Below are 27,582 nucleotides of genomic sequence, written 5' to 3'. Positions count from 1 at the left end.
GGCTTATTGTCTTTGTTCCTGAATATTTGAGTATTAATTTGTGAAGGATTATAGAATTTTTATATTAGATTTCTTTTAAATGCTTACATTTTGCTAATTCAAACAGATTTACTCGGAACCAACAGAGGGTTTTGGAGCAAACCAGGAACGGGAGGGAAGAGGCCAATGTAAGTGAACAGAAATGTTATAAAATAAATAACTGAACATTTTACAAATTAGGGAGCAAGGCTTACATAAAACAAGTCTTAAAACGGAGGAGGCATTAACAACTGGTTTTGGTGGTGTAGAGTATTTGCCTTAACAACTTGTTATTAATAAGTTACTAATAGGCCATAATATCGTCTAATTAAGCAGCAGCTATGTAGATGGTGAGATGTGATTAGTAGGAGTGTAGCCTGTTGAATAGAGAGTTCTCCTTCTTGACTTGCATCTAAATAGGATTTTCCTTTCTCTAAAAAAAACAAAAAAAAGTCTCTGGGGAGAAAACCATGATAAATTACCTGACACATTTTTTCCCTGAATTTTGTTTTGTTTGCTTTGTTTTCAGACTATCAGTGGGCCTTCTGCCCCATCCTGTGATCTCATCGACCCAAGGCTAAGCCCTCCAATGCCGAGGGCCACTCTGGGAGAACTCAGCACCGTGAATGCTCAGCTTTCAGACTTAAGTAAATAAGCACATAGGCCTTTTCAGCAGAAGAGCTTGATGTGAAACTGTTCTCCTTGGTTACAAGATTAAATGCAATCTGAGAAGGACTGAATTCAGTTTGAATATCAGGGAACAATACCAGGAGGTGTAATTATTTCTTGGCAAATGGTTGCATCTAACCCAGTATAGCCATGGGATGTATCTGGGGGAGTAGGTCCCTGAAACTCATCCCCCTGGCTTAGAATGTCATCTAATCTACCTGCCTACTTTTATAGAGGTGGTTCAACTCCATGGCCAAACTTAAAACTGCTGTGAACCACACACTATATTACCTTGAGTGTCTGCTATGTCACAGCATCAGGTAAGGGAATATTTGATACAGATAGAGAAAGTCAGGAATTAGGAAGACTGATCTATATGGTGGTGAAATGGAGAGGGGAAAACACGGGCTTTTGAGGTAGAAGTCCAAGTTGAAATCTCCGGTCTGCCACCTTTTAGCCACCCAGCCTTAGAGGCTTGCCTACCTTAGGATGTCTCACTTAGGATTATAGGAGGTTAAAAGCTTGGGGGAGGAGAGGATAGAGTTCCATATATGCCCTAGCTTTTTACTTTCGTATTTGACAGAGTGAGACACACAACATCCCTTCCATTCTAGATCAGTTTGGGATTTTAGGAAACCCAATATAATAACATTTGTTACCTTTAGAATATCTTTTTTCTTTTATTTCTTTCTTTTCTTTTTCTTTTTCTTTTTTTTTTTTTTTTTTTTTTTTTTTTTTTTTTTTTTTGGTGGCAGAATTTCTCATTCCAGTTACTGTTAGTAATGTTCTTTAGTTTCTGTTTGAGGAAATCTTATGATTTTATGGTGGCAGAAATACCTCAGTCTCTCTCTTTTTAATTTTATTGTGGAAAATCCAACAGAACAACTGAATGACAAAATGTTTCGAAGCCAAGTCCATTTTTTGTTCTAGATTTCAGGTCCCCAAGTCCTGTTGTAACAAACAACTTGAAACCCAGTCCGCAGGTGGATTTGCTAGCCTTTGAAGATACAGAAACACCTCTGTAAGTATGTCAGTAAGAATCCGGAGCTATTACCATCACATTCTAATTCCTCATATTTAAGAAAGCATGACATAAGAGAAAAAGTAGAGACTTAGGAATTGGACAATCCCGAGTTAGAATCTCACCTCTACTTTCCACCAGCTTTGTGACCTTGAATGAGAAACAACCAGCGTGAGCCTTCATTTTCCTTCTGAGAATACTTTCTAGGATTCTTATGAAGATTCTGTGAGATGCTATAGTACCTTCTAATTCAGCAGTTGGCTTGTAAAGCCTTCCATAAATTGTTTGTTATTTTCAGTGGTAACAGGGAAATTGAATGACAAGGGAGTAAAATCAAACAATGGCCACAACAGTTACAGAGCACTTGCCATGTGTTTTATCCCGTTTAGTCTTTGCAAAAATTTTTGGAGCTGTGCTGTTATCATTATGCCCATTTTACAGGAAAAGGCTGAGACTTAGCGAATAGAAACTGCCCAACTTCATACAGCTATGTAGTAGCAGGTCTGATGAACTGATAGATCACCAAAAAAGTTATACAAATGGCCCATAAACATACATAGTGATGCCTAACCTTACGTACAACTAGAGAAATATGAATTAAACTACAATGGCTTTTGTTTTTTAACCTCTCAGATGGCTAAAAGTCTAAATGTTTGTTAACCTGCTTTATTGGCTATGGAAAGACAGATTCTATCACAAAATTAATGCAGTTCTTATGAGGGAAAGTGGCAGTATCTTTTAAAATTATAAGTGCACTTACGTTTAAACCCACCATACATTTCTAGGAATTCATACTCAACGCAAAATCAGTTGTTTACACGATTATTCCTTGCAACATTTGGGCACCGCTAATAATTGGAGACAACTCAAGTACGCATCATTTGTGGCCCAGTTAAATATCTAAACAATGTATTACTGTTCAGCTGGGGGACAAAAGTAGGCTCTCTATAGGGACGATCACCAATGTATTATAAAGTGAAGAACTGCAAAGTAATGTGTGCACTATCTTGCATTTGTATAAGAAAGTAAGAAAAAATGTAAACATTTGTATAAGAAAGTAAGAAAAAATGTAAAGAAACACAAGAAGGAAGCAGAAGAAACTAAAAAAGCCAAGCTTCCCTTAAGGTTAAGAAGAGGCAAGATAGAGTAGATACAGCAAAAAATAAATAGGGGTTAGATTTCTTTACATCAGAAGCTGTTGTTGTTTCCTTTTAAACGTATTTAATTTAGGTAATAGGCAATGCATTTCCATGATTCAGATATCAAAATAATATGAAAAGATATACAAGGACATTATTGGATCGCACCCTACCTCCATCTTTTCTATCCCCTTTCCCCTATGTCACATCCTACTGCTACCCTGGTAGCTACTTTCTTATTTGTCCTTCCAAAGTAACTTTAGATAAATAATGAATATGAATTTTTTTCTCTTTTATTAGATGCAACACACTGTACATACTCTTCTGAACCTTGATATCTTGGCATATCTTGATAAAAGTACATCTGTTTTCATATCAATGGATTTAGATATATTTTTAGAGTAGCCTAGTGTTTTTACCCAGTGTGACCAATCACTGCAATTACTTTTCTATATTAAAACAAGGGGTGGGGGCAGGGGGCCGGAGAGAGAGGATTGAGAAAGGAGAATCAAACAAGAAAGGGAGGAAAAAGCGGGTGGGGTGGGGAGGGAAGAAAGGACCAAGGAGAGCTTCATGCATTGAGAAATGAATAGAGCCAGTGGCTATGTCCTGAGCGGTTAGTTGGATCAGTACCTCTGGTCTTGATTAAGTGTGATGCAAATAATGTTGCAATGCTGTAGGCAGATTCCAGGAAGTTGCTTAGTAAATAATGTGATCTAAAGTAACTGATTCTGTTTTCCTTTATCCTGCAAACCATGTTGAGTAATGTGAAGGAGTGAATATATAGATGAAGTCCTATTACAAAAATATCTCTATAAAACTTATAAAAAGATCAAATAGTAGCTAATAGCTGCTTATTTTATTTCTTTTTTTGATACAGAGAACATGAGTAGGGAGGGGCAGAGAGAGAGAGAGGGAGGGAGAGAGAGAATCCCAAGCAGGCTCCACACCCAGCACAGAGCCCAGTGTGGGGCTTTGTCCCACAACCGTAAGATCATGACCTGAGCTAAAATCAAGAGTCAGATGCTCAACTGACTGAGCCACCCAAACGCCATGTAGCTGCTTATTTTCTTTTATTTTAATGATTGTTTATTTTTGAGAGAGAGAGCACACGTGAGCAGGGGAGGGGCAGAGAGAGAGAGAGTTACAGAATCCAAAGCAGGCTCCAGGCTGTGAGCTGTCAGCACAGAGCCTGATGCGGAGCTCAAATTCACAAACCACAGGATCATGACCTGAGATGCTTAACCAACTGAACCTCCCAGGTGTCCCATAGCTGCTTACTTTACTCTGTAATATCATGGGTCTCATGGTGTAGTGTGCATAAAAATCACTTGGGGGATTATTAAAAAGTACAATTGCTGGTCCCCAGAAATTCTAACTCAGTAGCAGGAATCTTTAGTTTAAAAAAACACCCCAGGTGGGGCACCTGGGTGGCTCAGTCAGTTGAGCATTGGACTTTGGCTCAGGTCACGATTTCATGGTTTGTGAGTTCAAGCTCCGCGTCAGGCTCCCTGGTGTCAGCACAGAACCTGCTTCGGATCCTCTGTCCCCTTCTCTCTGCCTTTCCCCCTATTCCCAGAAATAAATATTTTAAAAAAGCATCCCAGGAGAATCATAAAGCAGTACTTGGCTGGTCATACATTAGAAACCCTATAACAATTGTTCACCCAACATCCAGATATCAAAATAATCGTAGTTCTGGGAATTCACTGGAGTAAAAGATAATGTATAATGTATTTTGTTTTCTGTACAAAGACTGTTGTATCTATTTTTTTGATTTTGAAAAGAGCTATACATGAGTGAAACTATACTTAGACCAGTTTTTGACCGTGTCCGGAATTGAAGCACTAAAGTTACCTAAGGCATAGGCCTAGGTTAAATCCTATGCTAGATAACACATATGAAAGGCAAATACAGCCATCAACAATGTCTTAGGTTCTTGAGAATTTTCCACCCCTCTGTGTTTGTTCAGCATCACAGAACAACTGAGTAATGGAATTATTCATGACAGAAAGGAATCTGGAGAAATAATGATTATGGGACAAAGTAACAGGACATATTCATAGTCTACATACTGTTATAGTACAGGCTAACAAGAATAAGAAATATTTTCTTTTCTTTTTCTTTTTTTTTTTTAAAATTTATTTTTGAGAGAGAGAGAGGGAGAGAGTGAGTAGGGGAGGATCAGAGAGAGGGAGACACAGAATCTAAAGACAGTCTCCAGGCTCCAAGCTGTCAGCATAGAGCCTGATGCAGGGCTCGAACCCACGAACCACGAGATCATGACCTGAGCTGGAAGTTGGATGCGTAACTGACTGAACCACTCAGGTGCCCCTAAAATAAGTGTTTTCTAATTACTTACTAGTGCTGGGAGGTGGGCACTCTCATTCTCATTTCCTCAAAAGTAAAGAAACTGAGGCTGAGGAAGATTAACCTGCCCAAAGGCATTGCCCAATTTGAATCAAATTCAAGTGGGTCTGATTTCAGTGCCTGTTTTCTTTTTTTTTCTTTGTGCTTTAATTAATTTTTAAAAATTTCTGTAAGGTAAAATTAACCTCTTTGTTTTTCTTTTGTGTGCAGTTCTATGAATTTTAACATATGTATGGATTCACGTAACTACCATCACAGGGTATAGGAGAGTTCCATCACCCCCAAAATTCCCTTGTGGTATTTCTTTACAGTGCTTCCCTCCCACACTCACCCTTCAGCAATCACTAATCTGTTCTCCATCACTATAATTTGTCTTTTCAAGAATGGCATCTAGGGGCGCCTGGGTGGCTCAATCGGTTAGGCGTCCGACTTCAGCTCAGGTCATGATCTCATGGTTCATGGGTTCGAGCCCCATGTCGGGCTCTGTGCTGACAGCTAGCTCAGAGCCTGGAGCCTGTTTCAGACTCTGTGTTTCCTTCTCTCACTGACCCTCCCCTGTTTACACTGTCTCTCTCTCTCAGAAACAAATAAAAACATTAAAAAATTTTTAATGTTTTTTTTTTTCTTTTATTTATATCTAGGAGAGAGAGAAACAGCGTGAGCAGGGGAGGGTCAGAGAGAGAGGGAGTCACAGACTGAAACAGGCTCCAGGCTCTGAGCTGGCAATCAGCACAGAGCCCGACGCGGGGCTCGAACCCACGAACCGCGAGATCATGACCTAAGCGAAAGTTGGACGCTTAACCAACTAAGTCACCCAGGTGCCCCAAAACATTAAAAAATTTTTAAAATGGCATCTGAATAGAATCATGCTGTATGTAATATTTCTAGGAAAGGTTCTGTAAAATTGATATTTGCTTCATGTATTCTGAAGCTTGGTTATTGAGTGCATATACATTCAGGATTGTTGTGTCTTCTTGGTGAATTGACCCTTAAAGAATTATGCACAGTTCCTTTTTGTCCCTTGTGAGTTTTCTTGTCCTGATGTCCACTCTGGTACCAATATAGCCACATTAGATTAGTGTTTGCATGGTATATTGTTTTCTATCTTTTCACTTTTAACTATATCAAAATATTTGAAGTGAGTTTCTTATAGATAGCATATAGTTGGGTCATGCATTTTTATGTATTCTCATAATTTCTGTCTTTAACTGGTGTGTTTAGACCATATATTTAATGTAATTATATATTTGGGTTTTGGTTGAGCATTATAATTTCTTTCTTGTTTTTCTCCTTTGTTGCTGTTTTTCTTCTGTTTCCTCTTTCCTGCAGCTTTTGACTTGTTTGAATGTTTTCAGTATTCCTTCCATCTTACCTACTGTGAGTTTGACTGTAATTTTGTGTAGTTTATATTAGGAGGGAGGGGACGGTTCTAGGGACTGCAGTGTACATAATATTTTAGTCTGCTTAGAACCAGTATTTTACCATTTAAAGTGAAATGTAGAAAACATAGAGATCCTCCCTTTCTATTATAGTTATTGTATATATTATATATACATTGAAAAAGAAGAGCAACAGGCAGTTATAATTTGTGTGCAACTCTCAAATATATTTTAAAGAACACAAGAAGAGAATTGTTTTTTTTACCCAATATTTGCCATTTATGTTGATCTTTTATTTTCTCATATAATTTCCGTTCTCTCTGAAGAGCTTTCTTTGGTGATTTTTTTTTTTTTTTTTTTTTTTTTTTAGAGCATGGCTATGGGCAGTGAAAATCTCCTCTTTCTTCATGTGAGAATGTCTTTATTTCATCTTTCTTCCCAAGGGATGTTTCAGTGGATGTAGAAATCCAAGTTGGTGGTTTTCTCTTTTGGTTTTTAAACATTGCTGCCCCCGTCTTCTGACCTAAAGTGGTTTCCAATGAGAAGTCTTGGGGCGCCTGGGTGCCTTAGTTGGTGGAGCGTCCGACTTCAGCTCAGGTCATGTTCTCACTGCTCGTGGGTTCGAGCCCTGCGTTGGACTCTGTGCTGACAGCTCAGAGCCTGGAGCCTGCTTCGGATTCTGTGTCTCCCTCTCTCTCTCTGCCCCTCTTCTGCGCACTCTGTCTTTCTCTCCCTCTCCCTCTCCTGGAGTGTTTCTCTCTCTCTCTCTCTCTCTCTCTCTCTCTTCTTTCTCAATAATAAAAAAATGCTTTAAAAAGAGAGAGAAGTCTATATTCACTCAGATCATTGTTCTATAGATAATGTATTATTTTATCTCTGCTATGCTTTCAAGAATTTTTTTTCCTGATTTTGGGAAGCGGAAGCTTGAGTCTGGCGCCTTAGACCACTCGGCCATCTTGACCATGCTTTTTTTCCTAATTTTGAACAGTTTGATTATGACATGTCTGGGCATGGATTTCTTTTGGTTTATTCTGTTTGGGATTTGCTGAGAGTATTAGTTTCCTGTGGCTGCCATCAAAAAAATCACCACAAACTGGGTGGTTTAAAACCACTGGAATTTATTTTCTCCTAGTTCTGGAGGCTAGAAATCTGAAATTCAGCAGGACTATGCTCCATGCCGGGCTCTTTTGGGAGAAGCCATTCTTTGCGTCTTTCAAATTCTGATGATTGTCAGCATTTTTTTGCTTCCTTGGCTTGGCCCACATCATTCCACTTTCTGTCTCCACCTTCATGTAGCCTTCTCTGTGTATTTCAGATCTTCCTCTGCTATTCTCTTTAAGATCACTTGTCTTTGAATTTAAGGTCCATTCGAGTGATATAGGATGGTATCACCTTCTCGAGATCCTTAATGATATCTGAAAAGACCTTTTTGCGGGGCATATGGGTGGCTCATTCCATTAAGCATCCAACTCTTGGTTTTGGCTCAGGTCATGATCTCACAGTTCATGAGTTTGAGCCCCTCATTGAGCTCTGCACTGATTATGCAGAGCCTGCTTGGGATTCTCTCTCTGCCGCTCTACAACTCTCTCTCTTTCTCTAAAATGAATAAAAACTTTAAAAACATTTTTAAAAAGACCTTTTTTCCAAATAAGGTAACATAAATAAGTTCCAGGAATTAGGACAAGGACATACCTTTTGAGGGTGGAGGGCACCACTCAACTCACTATACTGCATTTCTTGAATCTGTGGGTTTCTGTCTTTTACCAAATTTATGAAGTTTTTAGCCTTAGAGTTTTTCCAAATAGTTCTTCCAACAGTATGCTTTTTACTGTCCCTCTGGGACTCTTGATGGTACAAATGTTAGATCTGATATCATCATTGTCTTGTAAATCTCTAGAGTTCTGTTCATTACTTTTTTCACTTTTTTTTTCCTGTTTTTTGGTTTGTTGTTGCTTCTTGTTTGTATTTATAAGACGGGATAATTTCTATTTATGTTCAAGTTTGCCATTTATTTCCTCTCTCATCCTCATTTTGCTATGGATCTCATTCTGTAAATTTTTTAAAACTTCAGTTAATGTATTTTTCAATTCTGAAATTACTATTTGGCTCTTCTTTAGGTCTTATTTTTCTTTGAAATGACTTTCTATTTTTTCTTTTTTTTTTTCAATGAGTGTTCAGAGTTGCTAATTGAAGCATTTGTATAAGGGCTGCTTTAAAATCTGAGATAATTTTATGGGGCACCTGTGTGGCTCAGTCAGTTAAGCATCTGACTTCGGCTCAGGTCATGATCTCACAGTCCGTGGATTTGAGCCCCACATCTGGCTCTGTGCTGACAGCTCAGAGCGTGGAGTCTGTTTCAGATTCTGTGTCTCCCTCTCTCTCTGCCCCTCCCCCATTCGCTCTCTGTCTCTCAAAATAAAGACATAAATTTTTTAAAAATTTTAACATGTATGTCCTCTTGATATTAGCATTTGTTGATTTTTGTTTTGTTTTGTTTTTTTTGCCTGTTGAAATTTTCCTAGTTCTTCACATGCCTAGTAATTTTGGATTGTGTCTTGGGCATTTTTAATGTTATGAGACACTTTGGTCTTTGAATCCTGTCAAAGATGGTGCTTTTTTGATTTTAGAAGGCAAACAATCTCGCTAGCTTCATGCCACAGTTTCAACCTCCCTTTTTCTGTGCCATGGTTCCAACATAGTTATGTTTTCAAAGACTTTGCAGTGCTTTTCAGATCTGCCTCATGTGGGCCGCCCTGAGGCCTGAATGGGTATATGTTCAGTTCGCAACATCTCTGCATCTTGACTTGGATCAGATTCACGGAGGCACAGATCAGGAAGTGAGTCCAGGACTTCATAAACAACATTAAGGTTGATTTTCCAAATTCCTCCCTCTTTGTGATTTCTCTAGTGCTCTGCTTTTCTAGGATTTGCCTTTTGGTTCTCCAGTCAGAAAGCTGGAGCTTCAATTACCCTACTATATACCATTTATTTCCTTGACTATGTTTGTGTCTGGGACCAAATGGTGGGACAGAAAGGAAAGAACAAAAACAAAAAAAAAATAGAGTTTGCCCTGTCCTCTGGGATCAGAGTTACACCTGTTGGAAGGGAAGGTTCTTCTCAAATTTTTAAGTCTGTTGGCTTCTACTGTCACTCCAGCCATTTTAGGATTGCCTCAGGTATAGAGAGGGAGAGAACAGAAGGGAAAGGAAAAAAGAGAGTAAGGGATTGCCACACTATCTCTGACTTCTCTTTCCTGCCCCTTGAGTGAAAACAGAAGGGCTTCTCTTGGAGCTATCTGTACTTACTGCCCACTCTTGGGTTTAGGCTTCATTGCATTCAGGTTCTGGAATACCAGAGAATGTCTCTTGCCCAGAGAGGCAAGAAAAAAAAACAAAAAACCTCACTAATGATCCATCATAGATACTCAAATTCCAGTCTTCCTTCCCAGTCATCCTGTACCTATTAACTTTTCAGTCCTCAGATATTTGCCCTGTGCATTCTGTTCTGGTTTTAGAGATTCCTTCAGTGGCAGAGACAGGGCAAAGTGTATCTGCTGTAGATGTACAACCAGGACCCTCCCCGCTTCTACCCTCTACTCTGTACTGCCTCTCATCCTTCAGGAAATGATGCATGGTAGCTACTCTAATGGAAAGATTGAAGGCTTGTTCTCACTAGTGTACTATGTATACTTCAGGATCTCAGGGCTGCCACTGCCAACGAACAGTACTTTGTCTTTACTCTTTGGTATTCAGACATGAAAAGCTGGTGAGTGCCGAAACCAGATGGCAGTTGTTATATAAAGTTAATATTCCATTGCAGTCTGAAAGTACACTTTAGGTTTTGTTTGTAGGAAGTCTTCTTACTTTTTGCATTTGTGTTCTCACTGTAGGGTAATCATGCTGTCTTATACTCTCCTAGGTTTGCCCAAAGGACCGGCCAAAACATCGTCGCAAATCATACCTATGAGAGTGTAAGTAATAAAACTTCCCGGGCAGCCCACCTAGTCAGCGGGTTGTCGTGGCTAAGAAGGAATTCCTGGTCATTAAATCTCATGTTCTGCTTAGTGTTTTGTTGTGTGTCCTGTAACGTGTTGATACAGCCCTTGTTAGGACTTCTCTTTGTGGTTTTTTTCATCTTAAAGATGGACAAGTTGAGTCTTAACTTCTGTTAGAAAAATAGTTCAGGATCACGGTTCCTTTAGTGCTTGTTTATATTAGCTGTCTCTTCTTTCCTTCCATCTTCTTTCACAGACTTCAGACAGGCTCTCATTCCTACGGCTTTCCTGCATACCTCTTGTCAATGTCTCTCGTGATCTCTACATTACCAAATCAAGTACTGCAAATTTCCGTCCTCGTCTTACGTGATTTATCAGCAGCAGGTGACAGAGTCAGTCACTTCCTCCTGTTCTGCACATGTGGCTTTCAGACACCACTCATTTTTCTTCTCTTGCCTCCTTTCCACTATGTCTCCTTTGCTGCCCCCACTCTTTCACTGGCCTTTCAGTATTGGAGATCCCAGGGCTTAGGTTTCAGACTTCTCCTTTCATTCTTCCATGGTCTTCTGGTCTCCAATCTTAAAATACCATTCAGATTCCGACAACTTATAATTGGTATCTGCAGCGCATAGTCTCCCCTAAACTCAGAACATAGAAATCCACTTTCCGAGGATTCTCTTCTTGCTTTCTTCCCAGTCCTGGCTCTCCACCTGCACCTCCTGCACTTCTCCCTGCCTCAGTAAAGGAACCCTCCACTATTGCAGTTGCTCAAGTCAAAACCTTGGAAACCACTGCTTGCTCTCCACCTTTTCATCTCTTTCCTGTTTCCTTTTCCTGTTTCTCTTTGATCAGTGTATCCGTTATCTAGATACTCACCACCTCCACTTCTGCATCACAGTCCAAACCATCCAGAGGAATATTGCAGTATCTTCCTAACGTTACCCTGCTTTAGCCTTCACCTCCCTCTCCACCCTCACCCCCACTGTGCAATCTCTGTTCAAAACAAACCAGAACCATCCTTAAAAAAAAAGAAAAAGTCATATTAACTGCTCTAAACCCACCTAGGATTTTCTTCCTCCATTGTATTCTGTAAAAACCTGAAAATGCTGATCTTGCATCTCCCATTACCTCTTCAGCTTCACCTCTCTTCCTTGGCTCGCTCTGCTCCAATGACACTGGGCTCCTCTGCTTCAGAGCATGTGACCTTGAGCCCCCTCAGATAATCACAGCAGCCACATCAGTCAGGATTCTGCTCAAATGTCCCCAGTGGTGAGGCATTCCTTGACCACTAACTGTCAGAGTAATAGCCTACCCCATCTACCTAAGCCTTTTTGTTTGTTTGTTTGTTTCTTTTTTTAAGAGCACTTCCTAACTAACATCTCTTTACATTTGTCAATTTGCTTCAAAGGGGCAGAGATTTGGCCTGTTTTATTTATAGCACCCAGGTACCCAGAACATATTCATGAAGCAAATGAGGAAGATTATGAGATTAATCTTTATCAGTCCTGATTTGGTGGTGGTATCTTAGGCGTTTCTGTAGGGTTAAGATTGATTTTCCTGTCTGAAGCTGAGATTTTTTAGCGTGCAACAACAGAATCTAGACTGAGCCATACAATTCTTTTTTTTTTCTTTTTTTTTAGCAAAATGTTAATTTTACATTTTATATGGGAAATGAGGTGCAGTGGCATGACACCAGAGAGAAAAGTAGTGTTATAAATGGTTATCACCTAAAAAAGTAATAAATAATTTCTAATTCTTGTCCAGTTGTAAGTATATGGTTCTTGGAATTCCCAGTTAGAAGCCTGGGAATCTAAATAATAAAAGAAAAACTTAATGTAGAATGTTTATTTGAACATGCCTTGTGCTTACTTCAGTTTCCAGAATATTCAAATTCAGTACTACAGCCAGTTAATGTGCAGAATGTTCCAGCAACACTGTCAAGCCAGAGACCGCCATCCTTGCCCGCCCGTCATCCAGGTACTTGAGACCTATTATCTGCATTGAATAAGGAAACTTGTGAGAGTGTAGGAATCTGCCAGAGATTTACTGCTGATTGAAAATAGATACAGAGAGAGGAAAAACTAGGACTTCATGTGCCCCTTTAAGCTCCATGAAGTCAATTCATGGCCCATATCATTATGACCGACGTTTGATTATAAAATGTGCTTGTATTGTGCTGAACGTTGTATTTGGAATGCTGAGGGAAATGGATCTTTAGTTGAAATTTGGAAATCCTTGTTGTGCTTGGAAGGAGCATTAGAACACCAGTTGTGTTAGTTTCTGGCTGTCAGTGTTTTGCAGAGTCTCATGTTTGAAGTCAGAATCATAAAGAGATTATTAATTGTGTGTGTTTACTGGTGGGTTTTTTGTTTTGTTTTGTTTTGCCTGAAGCAATGACAGAGAATGATCTCCAGCCACCCAATTACTATGAGGTAATGGAGTTTGATCCCTTGGCTCCTGCTGTCACTACAGAGTAAGTCATTTACAAAATGATTATTTTTTTGTCTTGGTTCCCTTTGGTAACAGAGCTAAATGGGGCTTGGTTGTACATTTAACTTTGTTTAGGTCTTGGCAGAAATTAATGATCTTATTAAAAATGACTTATGAGGTTTTATGGAGACTGTTGCTCTTTTTTGTAATTAATTAATAATTTTTTGAGAGAGAGAGAGAGACAGAGTGTGAGTGGGGTTGGAGAAGAGAGAGGAGACACCAAATCCGAACCAGGCTCCAGGCTCTGAGGTATCAGCACAGAGCATGATGCAGGGCTTGAACTCATGAGCCATGAGATCATGACCTGAGCCAAAGTCAGATGCTTAACCCGCTGAGACCCCCAAGTGCCCCTGGAGACTTTTGCTTTAATGGTCTTAGCGTGCTCAGCCTTGTGACTAAAACATGAAAATGCTGGAGCTGCACCTTAAGAAATAACTGGAACCCTCATGTGCATTAACGAATTCCTTATAGATGCCTTGGGAGAAAGGTTCTCTCAAGTTTGAAAAGAACACTATATTCACTGATTGGTGACATAAGTAACATTGCATTGATGGATTATTTTAACTGTTCTTTGACTAATCGCAAATAAGAACTTGTTTTTAGTCTTCATAATATGTTGACAGTGTGCTTAAAGTGGATTCATGTAAATGTGTCTTTTGAAGTTGAAATCCTTAGAGTACCATTTTATGATTTCATATTGGTGGACTGTCTATGAATATTTATGGGATGGTAGGCTCGTTAGAGCTTTAATATACTTTGAATGACAGTTACCCCCAAAATTATTAAAGCAAGTTTACAGAAACCGTTGTTCAGAAACAGGCAGCCTTTCGGCAATATCTCATTTACAGCTGCCTTTTGTTTGACCTATGTGGAATTCAAACCATGCATTTAAAAACTAATTGCCAAAAGTTAAAAACTGAGATATTGTTTGAAAAAAAAAAAAAAAACAACCCATAACTCTGGACTTTGGATTCTTTTGATACTAGGGCGATGGCTGTGTTTTATATGCTAGCAATAGGTTGGGGCTGAAGAGTAGCTGCTTCCTTAAAGAGAAGGTACACTGTGCAGTTCACCGCACCCCAAATGGCCCTCCTCGCCCATTTATTTGATCTGCCTGGCATGTGTAAGCATTTGAGGTTTTGACCCCTGGTTTTATATAAAAGAAATTTTTTTTTAATGTTTTTATTTTAGTTTTGAGAGACGCAGAACGCTAGCGAGGGAAGGGCAGACAGAGAGGGAGACACAGAATCTGAAGCAGCTCCCAGGCTCTGAGCTGTCAGCACAGAGCCTGACGCGGGGCTTGAACTCACAGACTGTGAGATCATGACCTGAGCTGAAGTCGGACGCTTAACCACCTGAGCCATCCAGGCACCCCTGACCGCTGGCTTTATACCACTGATTATCGATCCATTTTAGAATAATTTATGAATTTTAACAGAGTTAAAGGAGTTCATTAAGAATGTTTTTCGTAATTTAAGATTGCAAAATTTCCCTAAGTTCTGCTTGATAAAGTATCACTGAATGTATTTGTAGCTTAAGAAATTAGAAATCAAGTTGCATCCAAACAAGAAGTGAAGTTTAATATATTCTAGCTAGTTAGGAAATTGTGGTCAATAGATATGACAGTGCAACAGATATTAAATGTGAGAGAGTAGAGGGGTGCTTGGGTGCCTCAGTACGCGAAGCATCTGACTTCGGGCTCAGGTCGTGATCTCATGGTCCGCAGGTTCAAGCCCTGTGGGTCAGGCTGTGTGCTGACAGCTCAGAGTCTGGAGCCTGCTTCAGATTCTGTCTCCCTCTTTTCTCTGCCTCTTCCCCAGTCACATTCTGTCTCTCTCACTCCCTCAAAAATAAACATTAAAAAAAATTTTTTTTTAATGTGAGAGAATAGAGAAATTGGAGAGGTGAAGCTTTGAATTCTCTACCATTGTGGTTCTTACTTTCTGAGGGGGAAGGTGCCCCCAATTCCTTTGAAAGTCACCTGAAATACATGGAACTTCTCCCTAAGGAAAAGTACAAAATCTTACATAAAAACTTGTGGAATTTTCACATCACTGGTTGTCTATGAACCCTAGGTTCAGAATTTGTTTTAGCTGGACAAGTACAATATTTATGAAGTTGTATACATAAATGTATACACATTCATTTGGCAGATGCTTCAACACTGTGCCAGGGACAATGATTAGTGCCTAATTTATAATGCTGAACAAGAACCCCCTCCCCCCCCAATCTCATGGAGATTAATCTAGTGTGGAGGAAGAAATCAGCAGGCAAACATATATTTATAGTTTGTGGTAATGGTATGAAAGGATATGGTGACTTGAAAGTTTGTAACAGTAAGTGCTAACTTAAATGAGGGCTGGAGGGAGCTTGAGGAAAGGACATTAAGGTTGAGAACTGCATCTGTTTGGTGACAAGTTTGGGAATCAGTGTTGTTAGGCGCCAGGAACAATGGGTACAAAGACCCTAAGCAGAGAGAGTTTGGGCACGTTGAAGGGAATGGACAAACGAAGAGCAAAAGACAGCAGCGGGGAACCTACCACCAGATGTGGAAATTGCATCTTGGAAGCAAGAAGGGAGTGCGTGACTGTGATGAACATGGCTGAGAGGGCTAGGTGAGGACTGGAGACTAGACAGTGGATTCAGTAGTAGGAAATCAGTGGTGTAAAAGCTGATTTGCTAGACAGAACAATAGCCAGATTTTAGTGTATTAGAGGAAGTAGGGATAATAAGTGTAGATGACACTGGCAATTTCACATGAAGGGACGGTGGAAGGCGGCTTGGCAGGTAGAGGATTACTAAAATGATTACTCCAAGCAGACCTGGGATTAATATGGCCTTATTTTAGAAAATGGGAGATGCTGGAGCATGTGCGAATGTTGAGGGCTAGGATGTGGTAGAAAGGAGGATGACTAAGTAGTAACGTGTGAGAAGCTAGAGGGTAGGGAGGCTCACAGAGGCAGATGGTGGTGCAGGTGGAAGACAGACTCGAAGATGCGGTGATAGGGAGATGAAGTTTCTATACCAAGGCATTTAATTTATTTAGAAGTGATAGTTCTCACTAAGAGTAGAGAGAGGAAGATGACCAGAGATTTGAGGAATAAAGGGAGTTGAAATGGTTTTGTGGAAACCCACTAAAATTTCTGGACCATCCTGGGGCCTCATGATGTTGGTGAACATGGCTTTGTAGTGCTGTGATTTTTAGATTTTTTTCTTCCCTAGCCATGTCTTGCTGTATTTGTGAACATTGTGTTTGTAGGTATAGATGTTTTCTAGCTACAGCCCTATTTAAGATGTATATGAAGAACAGAACGGTGTCATAAATTACTATAAACGAGGTGCAGAGATGACATTTATGAGCTAAAGGTGCCCCAGGAGTTTGGACTATAATAACAGTAACATTTTTAAACGTTTTAAAACCTGGAAAAACTATAATTTTTGCTTTTCTTTTTAATAAGCAGAAAGGAAACTGTTCAAGTTTGAGCCACATTTTTCATTAAGTTACAGGTAAAATGAATTGGTTATAGGAGATACATATATTTATAAGATGCATAGGAATTACAGCATTAGGCTCTAAGAAAGCTGTAATGTAAGCTTCAGGGTAGAGATCTGTTTTTATTCCCTGATACAGACTGAATACCTAAAACAGCACCGCACCAGATTTTTAGTTAAGGTGTTGGCAGTTAAAGCCAAAGTAGTACTTTGAAAATGATATGTAACCTTTTTGCCATGACGGCTTGTTTGTTTCAGAGCTCTTTATGAAGAAATTGGCGTTCGTCACCAGAAAGGAGCTCAAAGTGAAAGTGACTGTTGAGGTAGACTTCAAGGACACAACTTCTACTCCCCATTCCACAGAATTCCTGTGTGATTGTCACTATATGCTTAGTATTTACATTTTGTAAAGGCCATCTGAGTCTGACACTGAGTGTAATCGTAGTACAAAAGTTCATCTCAAATTATAATGAAATATAATCTCTGTAAGCTCATTACCTAAAAATAATCTTTAGAATGTAGAAGTTGATTTATGGTATAGAAGTATTAATGCTAACAAAAATAATGATCAACACAGACTTCGTAGCACTGAACTAGACCTGTATCTTTTATGTATAGTTAATCAGTGGTAGAACCCACTCATTGCTCGTCCAGGTAGGCCTGGACTCCGCCTATTTGTTGTATTAGTCATCCCATTTTATTTAGTAATGAATGCGTGGCCACCAGTAACCCATTAACCTTGTTTATTCCCCACACCCTCCTCCATGGAAGTAATACATTCCCACCTTTCTGCATTAGGTTGTGACTCTCGTTATCCAGGAGTGGAGAAACAGAAGGAAAGGCTGGAGGCCGCTGTCTTCTTACACTGGGTGGAAGTGGGTGACTAGCTCATTACCTGCTTTTAGAGGTGCCACCTCTCTACAAGGTAGACCCTATGCAGCTTGGAGGCCCAGAAGACCAGACCTACAGCACATCAGAAACATGGTGGAACATTACTCCTCTGCAGTAACAGAAGAGCAACTTTTATACTTCCTGACCACAGCTTAAGCTTTATTTTGAAACAACTTGGTTATAACCTATATTCACCTTAAACTTCATCAGAAGAAAAAATCATTGTACCGATGCCAACGGGTTTAATTATAACATCCTGGGCTTCACAGGCCTTCCTACATTTAGAAAAGAAATCCTCACACTGCTGTGGTAAGAGTAGATAAAGATTATTTTATTACAAAATAATTATGAAAACTATTGAGTGCCTTCATTTAACTCAAGTTGAATGTAAAAGTCAATTTGTACTTTTTTTTTTTTTTTTTTACTACCTGTTTAGAATCAGGACTTGTAAAAGCCTTGATGATTGTAGTGTATATTTCAGATACCATGAAGAGGTCACTGGACTCTGTATCGAGTTGCCTTTACATATGATTCTTTATAATACTAAATGATCTTTTTCTCCCCTTTTTACTGCAAGTAATATTTCTAATTGAAACAAACGCTACTGGAAAGCATTCAGAATAAAATGTGCATTTGTTTATGTCATAAATTACAATGATAAATTATTAAAACACTTTAATACATCTTTTTTACAGGGTCTGTTCATAGAACTTCTGATGTCAGTAAGTTCACACTTACATTTTAACATTCAGGAACTTGAACTGTCACAGGAAATCGTACTAGAATCCTACTAAATATATTTATGGATTTTATTTCATATTCGTGATGCTGAAACTTCAAAATAGTCAGTACTCAAAATATAAAATAGGCCTAGATCCTAAAGGAAAAAGAGAGTCAAATTTGAAATTAGAATGTAATCTCTGGGCAGCCTAGGGCTCAGTGATACCTCTTTCATTGTGAGCTTTTAAAATAGTGACGATTCACAATAAAAGAAAGTAGTCACCAACTATTTTAGACATAACAAAAACAGGCAGAAGTTATGACCTAGAGCCTAAAACAACCCCAGGAATAATAAAAGTATTCACTGCTACAAGTATGAAGAGCTAATAAACTGAAGTCCGTGCCTACTTATTTAAGAAACAAAGGAGTTTCTTTTAATATTCCCTATCAAACTCTATGGTTTCGAATAGTCCTATTTGGGCCTATGGATTCCCTATGACAGCTGAAACTGTTCATTCAATTTTAAACAGGGTAAATTAGTTGAAAAAAATAAACACAGTATTATATTTGAAAAGTTTTACATTAAAGTATTTCTCCCCTGAGAAGACTAAATACATGATTTTTCAAAAATCACAAATCTGAAGGGACTTAGGTGCTGACTTCAATTATAGCCTGGAAGTGGCAACTTCTGTCCCTCCTTTGCTTCAAAAAAAGTATAAGAAAGAGTGATGAGATCAACATTCACCATTCTTGGGTCTTCAGCAAATTCAGGATCGATGTAGAAAAACACTGGCATATCTACTTCCTCTTGTGGATTGAGCCTTTGTTCTTCAAAACAGAAGCACTAGAAGTATAAAAAGATATTTGTTTAGTTTCTGTTAGAATAGAAATCTTAATGATGGTTCATTTCTTGGCTTTAGTGAGCATACTACAATTAATATTATAATGAAAAAATACAATTAAATATAATCCAGTTCTGTGACAGAATGACATTATCTTTTCATCTAACTGACTTTTGCTTTAAAGTTAAAATTCTAAAGTTAAAAGCAGATACCACTTAGTTCATTGTGTCAGTAACGAACCATAGTTGCTATAAGCAATGGAAAAAAAGTTTGATTTTTAGAAGAAACGAATTTTCAGAAATTAGTTTCTACAAAACACTGCAGTAAGTTTAGTACTAAACAGTTTATGGAATATGATGAAAATATATAAGTTTCCATATAACTATACCTGTATTTTATTGAAATACTGTCCAGCTTCAAATGGTACAACATTGTATGTAGAAATTCCAATGACTGGTTTGTCTGTAGGATTCTTAGCTTTATAAAACGCCAGTGCAGTCTCTCCTGGTACTACCTGTTTTAAGAAAAACATACATTATCAATACTTTAAATCTCACAGCTCCTCCTTTCCTTACTATATTAGTCACTATTTTTCCTATCCCTCAGACCACAATACTTTAATGCTGAAGGTCAGCCAAATAAACTGTGAATACTACCTATGGACATCTGGTTTTTAAATTTTATTTGCCTATGTCCGTGAAGGACCAGTGCTCTCCTCATCACTGTGGACTGTCCTCTTGTTTGTATATCTGAAGTCTTCAAGCAATGAACTGCAAATTATTTAAAATGTCCAAGGACAGCCAAGTCTATCATAGCCCAAGCCTGACTTAACACTCATACCTAAACATCATTATATGACCAACATAGATTCTTTTTAAGACGTTAACATTAAACTCCGCTTACAACCAGAGTAAACTGAATTTCTAACCAGAGTAAAACTAACCGAATAGATTATTTAACCAAAAAGAACTAATACTTACTTTTTGAGAGAACAGATTTTTTAAATATTGCAAGGCTTTAGGGCCGGCTGAGTGGCTCCTTCGATTAAATATCAGACTTTACCTCAGGTCATGATCTCTAGTTTCATGAATTTGAGCCTCACTTGGGGCTCTGCTATCAGCGCAGAGCCCACTTGGAAAACTCTATCCTCCTCCCTTTCTGCACTTCACTTTCTGCTCACGTGCACTCCCTCTCTCTCAAAACTAAACATTTGGAAAAAATTGCGAGGCTTTAAAAAAATAAATTTCCAAAGGATTCTGTCCTTTGTACCATTTCAGACACCAATATCTTGTACACTACTATATAATTAGAAGTAACATTCAAAATCATAACCTATGAAACCCTTAATCATTGAAGAATTCAGTCATATTTAGTAATGTGGAGGAACACCCAAGATTTATAAGAGTTTCCCAATAAGCGTCACAATTAAGCTTTTCTGGCTATTCCTCCACTCATGAAATAATTTCAATTAAATCCTCTGGGAGTCCAGTTAGTCAAGATTTTAGGAAACTTAAAAAAATTTTTTTTAACATTTATTTTTGAAAGAGACAGTGTGAGCAGGAGAGGACCAGCCAGAGAGGATGGGAGACACAGAATCCAAAGCAGGCTCCAGGCTCTGAGCTGTAAGCACAGAGCCCAATGTAGGGCTCGAAATCACGAGCCGTGAGATTATGACCTGAGCTGAAGTCAGACACTTAACCGACTGAGCCACCCAAGCACCCCAAGGAAACTTTTAAAGTAGAGCTTTTCTGAAGTAGAACACGACTATTTATTATGGTTACTTCAAAGGTTCTCATTTTTAAGAGCTAAGAATATGTGTGTGTGTGTGTGTGTGTGTGTGTGTGTATAGATACACACACACACATTTTTTTTTTTAATTTATTTTTAAGTAATCTCTACACCAAAACGAGGCTTGAACTCCCAACCCTGAGATCGAGAGTCACATATTCCACCCACAGAACCAGCCAAGAGCCCTGAGACAGGGATTCTTTTNTTTTTTTAACATTTATTTTTGAAAGAGACAGTGTGAGCAGGAGAGGACCAGCCAGAGAGGATGGGAGACACAGAATCCAAAGCAGGCTCCAGGCTCTGAGCTGTAAGCACAGAGCCCAATGTAGGGCTCGAAATCACGAGCCGTGAGATTATGACCTGAGCTGAAGTCAGACACTTAACCGACTGAGCCACCCAAGCACCCCAAGGAAACTTTTAAAGTAGAGCTTTTCTGAAGTAGAACACGACTATTTATTATGGTTACTTCAAAGGTTCTCATTTTTAAGAGCTAAGAATATGTGTGTGTGTGTGTGTGTGTGTGTGTGTGTATAGATACACACACACACACTTTTTTTTTTAATTTATTTTTAAGTAATCTCTACACCAAAACGAGGCTTGAACTCCCAACCCTGAGATCGAGAGTCACATATTCCACCCACAGAACCAGCCAAGAGCCCTGAGACAGGGATTCTTTTTTTTTTTTGAGAGAGAAAGCATGTGAGTGAGTTAGGAAGAGCTGCGGGGTTGGGGGGAGAGGAAAGAGAGGGGGAGGAAGGGAGGGGGAGACGGAGAGAGAGAAGAGAAATGGAGGGAGAGAATCTTAAGCAGGCTCCACGCTCAGCACAGATTCTCATACAGGACTTGATCCCAGGAACAATGAGGTGATGAGCTGAAATCAAGAGTCAGACACTTCTCCAACTAAGCCACCCATGTGCTGCAGCAGTTTACTAATTTATATCAAAAGCATCCCTCTTGGGGCACCTGGGTGGCTCAGCTGGTGAAATCCAACTCTTGGTTTCCAGTCAGATCATGATTCCAGGGTCCTGGGATCAAGCCCTACGTAGGACTCTGCACTATTGGCACAGACCCTGCTAGGGATTCTCTCTCTCCATCCCTCTCTTCCCCTTTCCCGCGTGCGCTCTCCTTCTCACAATAAATAAATTATTTTTAAAAAATCAGTACACTACTTTTCATTGTAACCAATAATTTCCAATTTGTTTCCTTTATCTCTACCTGATGCTATGCTATACATGGCATCACCGCTGCTCCTACCCTCAAGATTACTGTCCACACAATTTCTTAGTGGACTCTTAATACGACTCTGATAAAAACTGAGGACATTTTCCATTGTCCCAAACCAACTTTTACTACAGTATCATATAACTTAAAGTATATTCTGTTAAGATAGGGCACTGTCAAAAGTAGTCTGTGAGAATAAAAGAATTACAGTAATGGAGTATCAGTATTTTGGGATTATATTTACGTGAGTTTCCTAAATTGTGAAACAGTTTAAGTGATGAAATAATTTTTACAATGCGCAAATATTTTCATAACTACTTTAATCACTTACATATATTTCTGTTTGCTGAGGTCTAAAATTCCACTGGAGACTTGCATGCACATCTGCATTAAAGGTGACTTTAATAATTCGATCCTTCACGGGCACCATGTTTTCAATCTGGTCTGATGCATGACCTGCTACTGCTGATCCTCCAAGACCAGTAGTCTAGGTATTAAAGGTATTAAGAATGTTAAAGTATAATACATTAAACAATACACGTGATTACTGGATAAAAACAAAGTCTTAAAAACAATTTAATAATCTAGTAGGAGCCCAGTTTACATACTGTCACTGACCATTTCCTATGAATGTATCAATGGTTTGACCACCTCTGGGGTGTCAAGGGCCTATATTTGTTATAGTCATTTTTTCTTTCAGTAATCACTTGGTTACTGGACACAGTAAAAAAAAAAAAAAATGAGTCATTTGGAAGAAAGCTGACTCACCAATGGTAATACAGCTCAGAATTTTAGCTTAACTTTTCATTAAACCTATTTACTTTTATTGCCAGTGTTTTATATAAACTATCAGTCATTAATAGAGGTAAAAATTACCCATGACCCTATCATTTCAATGAAACTATTTAAATAATTCCATTACCCACAGTCCTGTCTGATCCTTTCCCATATCATAACTTTTACGGCATAGTTTGTAGCTTCATTTTTGTATTCTGCTTTTCTCAAGCATCACAAGTATTTTGCCATGTTAATAAATGTTTCTGTAATTTTTTCCTGTACTACTTTGTATAGTACAGCTTTTATGAATATCCGTTAATCAGAGAACCTGATCCCTGTGGCCACTGAATCAACGAACCTTAAGACATCAGGATAATTTGTGCCTGACTCTTCTTGCCTATCTTCATTGCGATTATCTCCTTATCATCAGAGTTGTTTTAAAAAAAATCCTTACTTCCAGGGTCATCATTCTTCTGATGCGTGAGGTTGCCAGAATTCTGGTCTCCGGATAATTAATCTGTTACTATACTAGGAAAAAAATACCAAATTTGAGGCTAGGGGAAGACTCCCAGAAAAATACAGTATTACTATCTTCCATTTATTACACAAGTCACCTAACTGCACTCAACTGCCACGCAACATTACTGAATTACATTAGAAACTTCAAAGATGCATTAGGGGGCAAGCCTTTTATCTTTATCTAGTAAGTAAATTCTGCCCAAGAGGGCTATAATGCTTAAGTTTTAAGATGTAACTCCTGAAGAAGTTGAATCACTTGATTAAAGATTCCTTAATGTATTCTGACAGGCAGTCTTTGAATATAGATTCTTCAAATTTGCAAGCTTGATAGTAAGAGAAATAAGAACAGAGAAAGACAATGGAAATATTTCCTGGGCTCTGGTCTAGTTCTGCCACTAACTAGCTCCAAGAACTAAATACATCTTACTTTTGGGAGACTATACTTTCCATACTCATAAAATGAGGTCACTGGATTAAATTGTTTATATAATTCCTTATTTTGGGCTCTAAAGTTCTGTAATTCCAAAAGTGAAAGAGATGCTCTTCTGGAAATTTAACATCCAAGTTGACTGAAGTTTAGGATTACAAATTACAATTGTTTTTCCTATCTTGCTCTACATTTGCACACACATACAAAAATACTGTCACTCACTCTAGTTTAAAGCAGAGTTTCACAGCTTTGGCACTAAGGGCATGCTAATTCTCTGGTCTGGGGAGGAGGGAGTGTCTGTCCTGCACAGTGTTGAGTGTTTAGCAAGCAGCCTCCCTGGCCTCTACCCACAAGATACCAGTAGCACCCTCCCTGCTCACCTCCCAGGTTGTGGCAACCAAACATGTCTTCAGATATTGCTAAATACTCCGTGAAGAATAAAGCCGACCCCTTCCTCCCCATGGTTCTCAGAGCTTTGTACCCGGTATTTTGTATTCAGTTCTGCTTATGATTTAACCAATTGCTAGTTCTGGGATTCATGCTAGGTCCAGGCTGCCGTTTGATGAAAACTAATTCACATTTCTGCACTCATCCTCCTGAATCAAACTATTGCAATCCCACATAAATGCCAATATTAGAAGACTGAAACGTCCTTTTGACTTGTTTTAGTTATTGTAAGAAATAAAGGCAAGTTAATCTCCTAAAGGGCAGGGCAAGTAAAACAGGCATTAACGATACTGGCAGGAAAAAAGCAGTTAGCCAATGATTCCCAAACTGTTACACACTGGGGGAATCTTTAAAAAATTACTAATGCCTGACTCCTACTCCGAGACATTCCGATTTAAGTGGTTTGCGATGTGACCCGCATGTCAGGATTTTCAAAAGCTCTCCAGATGATTCCCACCACAACAAAGTTGGAGAACCACTATCATTTAGTGAATAAACCCAATGTGTAGCTCTAACCTATGATGTTTTTTAAATAGAAATTCCTGGGCCCTACCCAGACCTCCTAATTGGTATTTCTAGGTTAAGGGAGCCCTAACATATTTATTAAAGAAACTCCACTAAATAGTCCTAATGACCAGCCAAAGCAGCAAAGGAGAAGATACATGAAATAAAAGTGTGGCTTTGCACATGGTCCTCAAATATTAGTCCGCATCAAAATCAGCTACGGGACTTATTAAAACACAGATTGCTGCCCCACTCCCCCCACCCCCACGGAGTTTGATTCAATAGCTCGGCAACTTGATCCAAGAATGTGCAGCTAGTTCCCAGGTGATGTGACGCTGGTCCTCCGGGGAACCACACTTGAAGAACAACTGCATTAGGGTTTCTGATCTTAAAGAGAGCCCTGGGTAAGCACAAAACAGTCATATACTAGCAGTGCAGGCCGCCTCTGTGTATGGATTAAACGCCACTCCCAGTGTAAGCCCAAATTACAAGCATACTCCCATTTCCAGGGTTAACCTTCGCACATAAACCATACACGGTTCACAGAATGACTGTACTAATGGAATTTACATTTTAAACGCGAACACGTGTTTGAGTAACAAGAGGGTAATACCGGCACCGGCAGGTTGGTGGATGGCAGAGTATAAAGGCTGCAGCCCTTTAAGGCGATGTAGCTCAGAGATAGGGAATTTCAGTCTGCAGTGGGGTCGGTTATAAGCACGATCACTAAAGGGGCTTGGATTCTACTTGTAACTTTGCCAGCAACTTTTTTGGTAAGCTTGGGCAAATCACCGTTTAAAGCCTGCTTCCTCTCTGGTGGACAACCGGCAGACATCCCTGCAACACGACACGGAGGAGGGATCGCTGTCCAGGGAGCTGTCCTGCACCTCCGCCCCCTCCCGAAGGCACAGCCCAGGGCGCGGCGCCGGCGCCTACCTGGCAATAGAGCCGATAAAGGGGCACGGCGGCGTAGGATGCCCCCAACATGCCCACGGCGGCCGCGGCCACGTACGTGAGGACCGTCTTGTTCCGACGCCGCTCGTCCTCCTCCTGCGCGCGCGTGAAAGGGTTCGTGCTCTTCGGCCGCCGCGGCGGCTGCAGGGCCAGGTCCCGGGCCGGGTTTGGACGCCTCCATGTCCCAAGCCACCTCAGCCCCCTCTCACCACTTCCTGTCCCAATTCTTCCCACTCTGAGATATGCCTCTACCCTCTCCGCAACCCAAGTCGGGGACCCAGGCTGGCTCCCGCGCCAGCCACAGAAGGCAGCGCGCCTCCATGCGGGACGCCAGAGCCCTCCCATAGCCCCCCGGAGAGAGCTCGGGACTTCAGGGAAGAACGGCCAGATCTCGCGAGGCCAGCTCAGTCTCGCGACATCTGGGATGAGCGTGCCGCTGTTTTGGCTACGGGACTCCTCAGGTGGCTGCGCTTGCAGTCAGGCTACGGAGGCCGGGTTGCCAGATTACGGGTAAGTTCGCGTTTTCCTTCATTGGTGTTCGTCCCACTGTGCTTCTCTCCAGTGCCTATGCTAACTTCTCTTTAGGAAAACAGGTTGCGTTCCGCCGCGTGCAAGCGCATCACCATTTGGGCTTGTGCCCCTGATCTTCCTAAACTCCACCACCCTTTGTCTCGACCTAGCGGCCCTGAGCCGCTGGTCGCTGCTTACTGCCCGGGACTTGAGCTCAGGGATCACCTCTTCCAGGAAGCCTGCCTGTGTTCTTCACAGCGCACAACGCTCACCCGTCTGCGTTTTCTCGCCCCCCCTGGGAATTGGCTTCGGCTTCTCAGATGCCTATTAACTAGTTGTCTGGTTAAAACGACCAGTTCTGGGGCAGAAAGACGTTGTCCAATGAGTTTGTCCCGAGGAGAGTGACCAAGATGTGAGGATCCTTGAAAAAGGAAGGATCGAAAGAAATGAGGATGCTCATCTTGGAAAAGAACCCCATGGGGGATGTAGTACCTTTCTTCACTTGACCCACAGGACGAACGAACTAGGAGCTGAGGGCACAGCCTGTTTTTGCTGTAATGGAAGGAAGCCTCTTTCTAGGAACTGTAAAGTAGTGAGTAAAAGCCCGCATTCTGAGGTTTGGCAGCTCTGGGGTCATACCTGCGCCCCACCATGGGCTTGTGTCCTTAGGCCAGTTATTTGACCTAAGACATGGTGGCCTTATGTATAAAATGGAAATATCATAATCATAAATAAGAGTTTGCAATAAGGTGATTTTCACAGTGCCTGAGACAATAAAAATTTAGTAGACATTAAGTCATTTCTAATGACTGGCACAGGTAGGATTATTCCCCATTTATGGATGAGGAGACCGAAAGCGTGAGACATATTTAAGTAACATTTATTTATTAAAATTGGTATTAGATAACATTTATTTAATAAAAGCATTTATTTTTTGCAATTTTCCATGGACCAGACCTTGTTCAACCTACTGAGGCTACCGCACCGAGAAAGTCAAGCATGAATCACTACTTTATTATAAAGTGTACTTTCTCCTAAGGGACCTGGGAGGTAATCAAGTAACAGATAGATAAATGAGAGAATTTCAGATAACAATCAGTACAGTTAGACAATAGAATAGGATAGTGTGATTAAGAATGATGAAAAGGGCGAGTGACGTCTTTCTGAAGATGTGACATTGGAGCCTAGTCTTACAGGATAAGGAACTGCCTACACAACGGCAGTTCTAAGCCTCGCAGAGGCCCAGAGGCAAGAAAGAGCTAGATAGCATTAAAGAACAAAAATGAGGCCAGTGTGTTCTTAGCATAGTGAGCATGGAGAAAACTCATAGGAAATAAGGTCAAAACAGGTATATGGGAGCCAGATAATACAGAACCTTTTAAGCCCTGTCCAAGGGTTTGGATTTTA

General features: G+C 40.0%; 3 protein-coding genes across 6 annotated transcripts in view; 2 read left to right on the top strand and 1 right to left on the bottom strand.

The window, feature by feature from the left end:
* The window catches only part of TOM1L1 (target of myb1 like 1 membrane trafficking protein), a 47,719-nt gene extending 29,939 nt beyond the window's left edge, over window positions 1-17,780 (top strand). Inside the window, exons 9-16 of one of the 2 annotated variants that reach the window (XM_077762878.1) lie at window positions 107-167; window positions 548-665; window positions 1,618-1,708; window positions 10,515-10,566; window positions 12,465-12,567; window positions 12,982-13,063; window positions 16,831-16,895; window positions 17,371-17,456. In XM_077762878.1, the coding sequence (XP_077619004.1) occupies window positions 107-167; window positions 548-665; window positions 1,618-1,708; window positions 10,515-10,566; window positions 12,465-12,567; window positions 12,982-13,063; window positions 16,831-16,894 (571 nt within the window). In that variant the 3' untranslated portion in view covers window position 16,895; window positions 17,371-17,456. Of the gene's footprint in view, window positions 1-106; window positions 168-547; window positions 666-1,617; window positions 1,709-10,514; window positions 10,567-12,464; window positions 12,568-12,981; window positions 13,064-16,830; window positions 16,896-17,370 lie in introns of both variants that reach the window. The other variant, XM_077762877.1, reaches the window with a different exon arrangement.
* Window positions 17,781-18,121: 341 nt separating this feature from the next.
* Window positions 18,122-26,062, bottom strand: COX11 (cytochrome c oxidase copper chaperone COX11). Its single transcript, XM_077762880.1, has 4 exons — window positions 25,648-26,062; window positions 22,366-22,521; window positions 19,414-19,539; window positions 18,122-19,027 (listed from the first exon to the last, which is right to left on the bottom strand). Exons 1-4 carry the CDS (start codon window positions 26,008-26,010, stop codon window positions 18,845-18,847), a joined length of 828 nt encoding a protein of 275 aa, XP_077619006.1. The 5' UTR covers window positions 26,011-26,062; the 3' UTR covers window positions 18,122-18,844.
* A 54-nt stretch (window positions 26,063-26,116) lies between these two features.
* The window catches only part of STXBP4 (syntaxin binding protein 4), a 169,274-nt gene continuing 167,808 nt past the window's right edge, over window positions 26,117-27,582 (top strand). For all 3 annotated transcript variants that reach the window (XM_077762842.1, XM_077762840.1, XM_077762843.1), the window contains exon 1: window positions 26,117-26,175. The gene's annotated coding sequence lies outside the window, so the exon portion shown is untranslated. The remainder of the gene's footprint in view (window positions 26,176-27,582) is intronic.

This window comes from Crocuta crocuta, unplaced genomic scaffold (genome assembly GCF_008692635.1).
Source record: "Crocuta crocuta isolate KB4526 unplaced genomic scaffold, BGI_CrCroc_1.0 scaffold144, whole genome shotgun sequence".
NCBI lineage: Eukaryota > Metazoa > Chordata > Mammalia > Carnivora > Hyaenidae > Crocuta > Crocuta crocuta.
The sequence above is the reverse complement of the archived record's forward strand: the minus strand, read 5'-3'. Positions and strand labels throughout refer to the sequence as shown.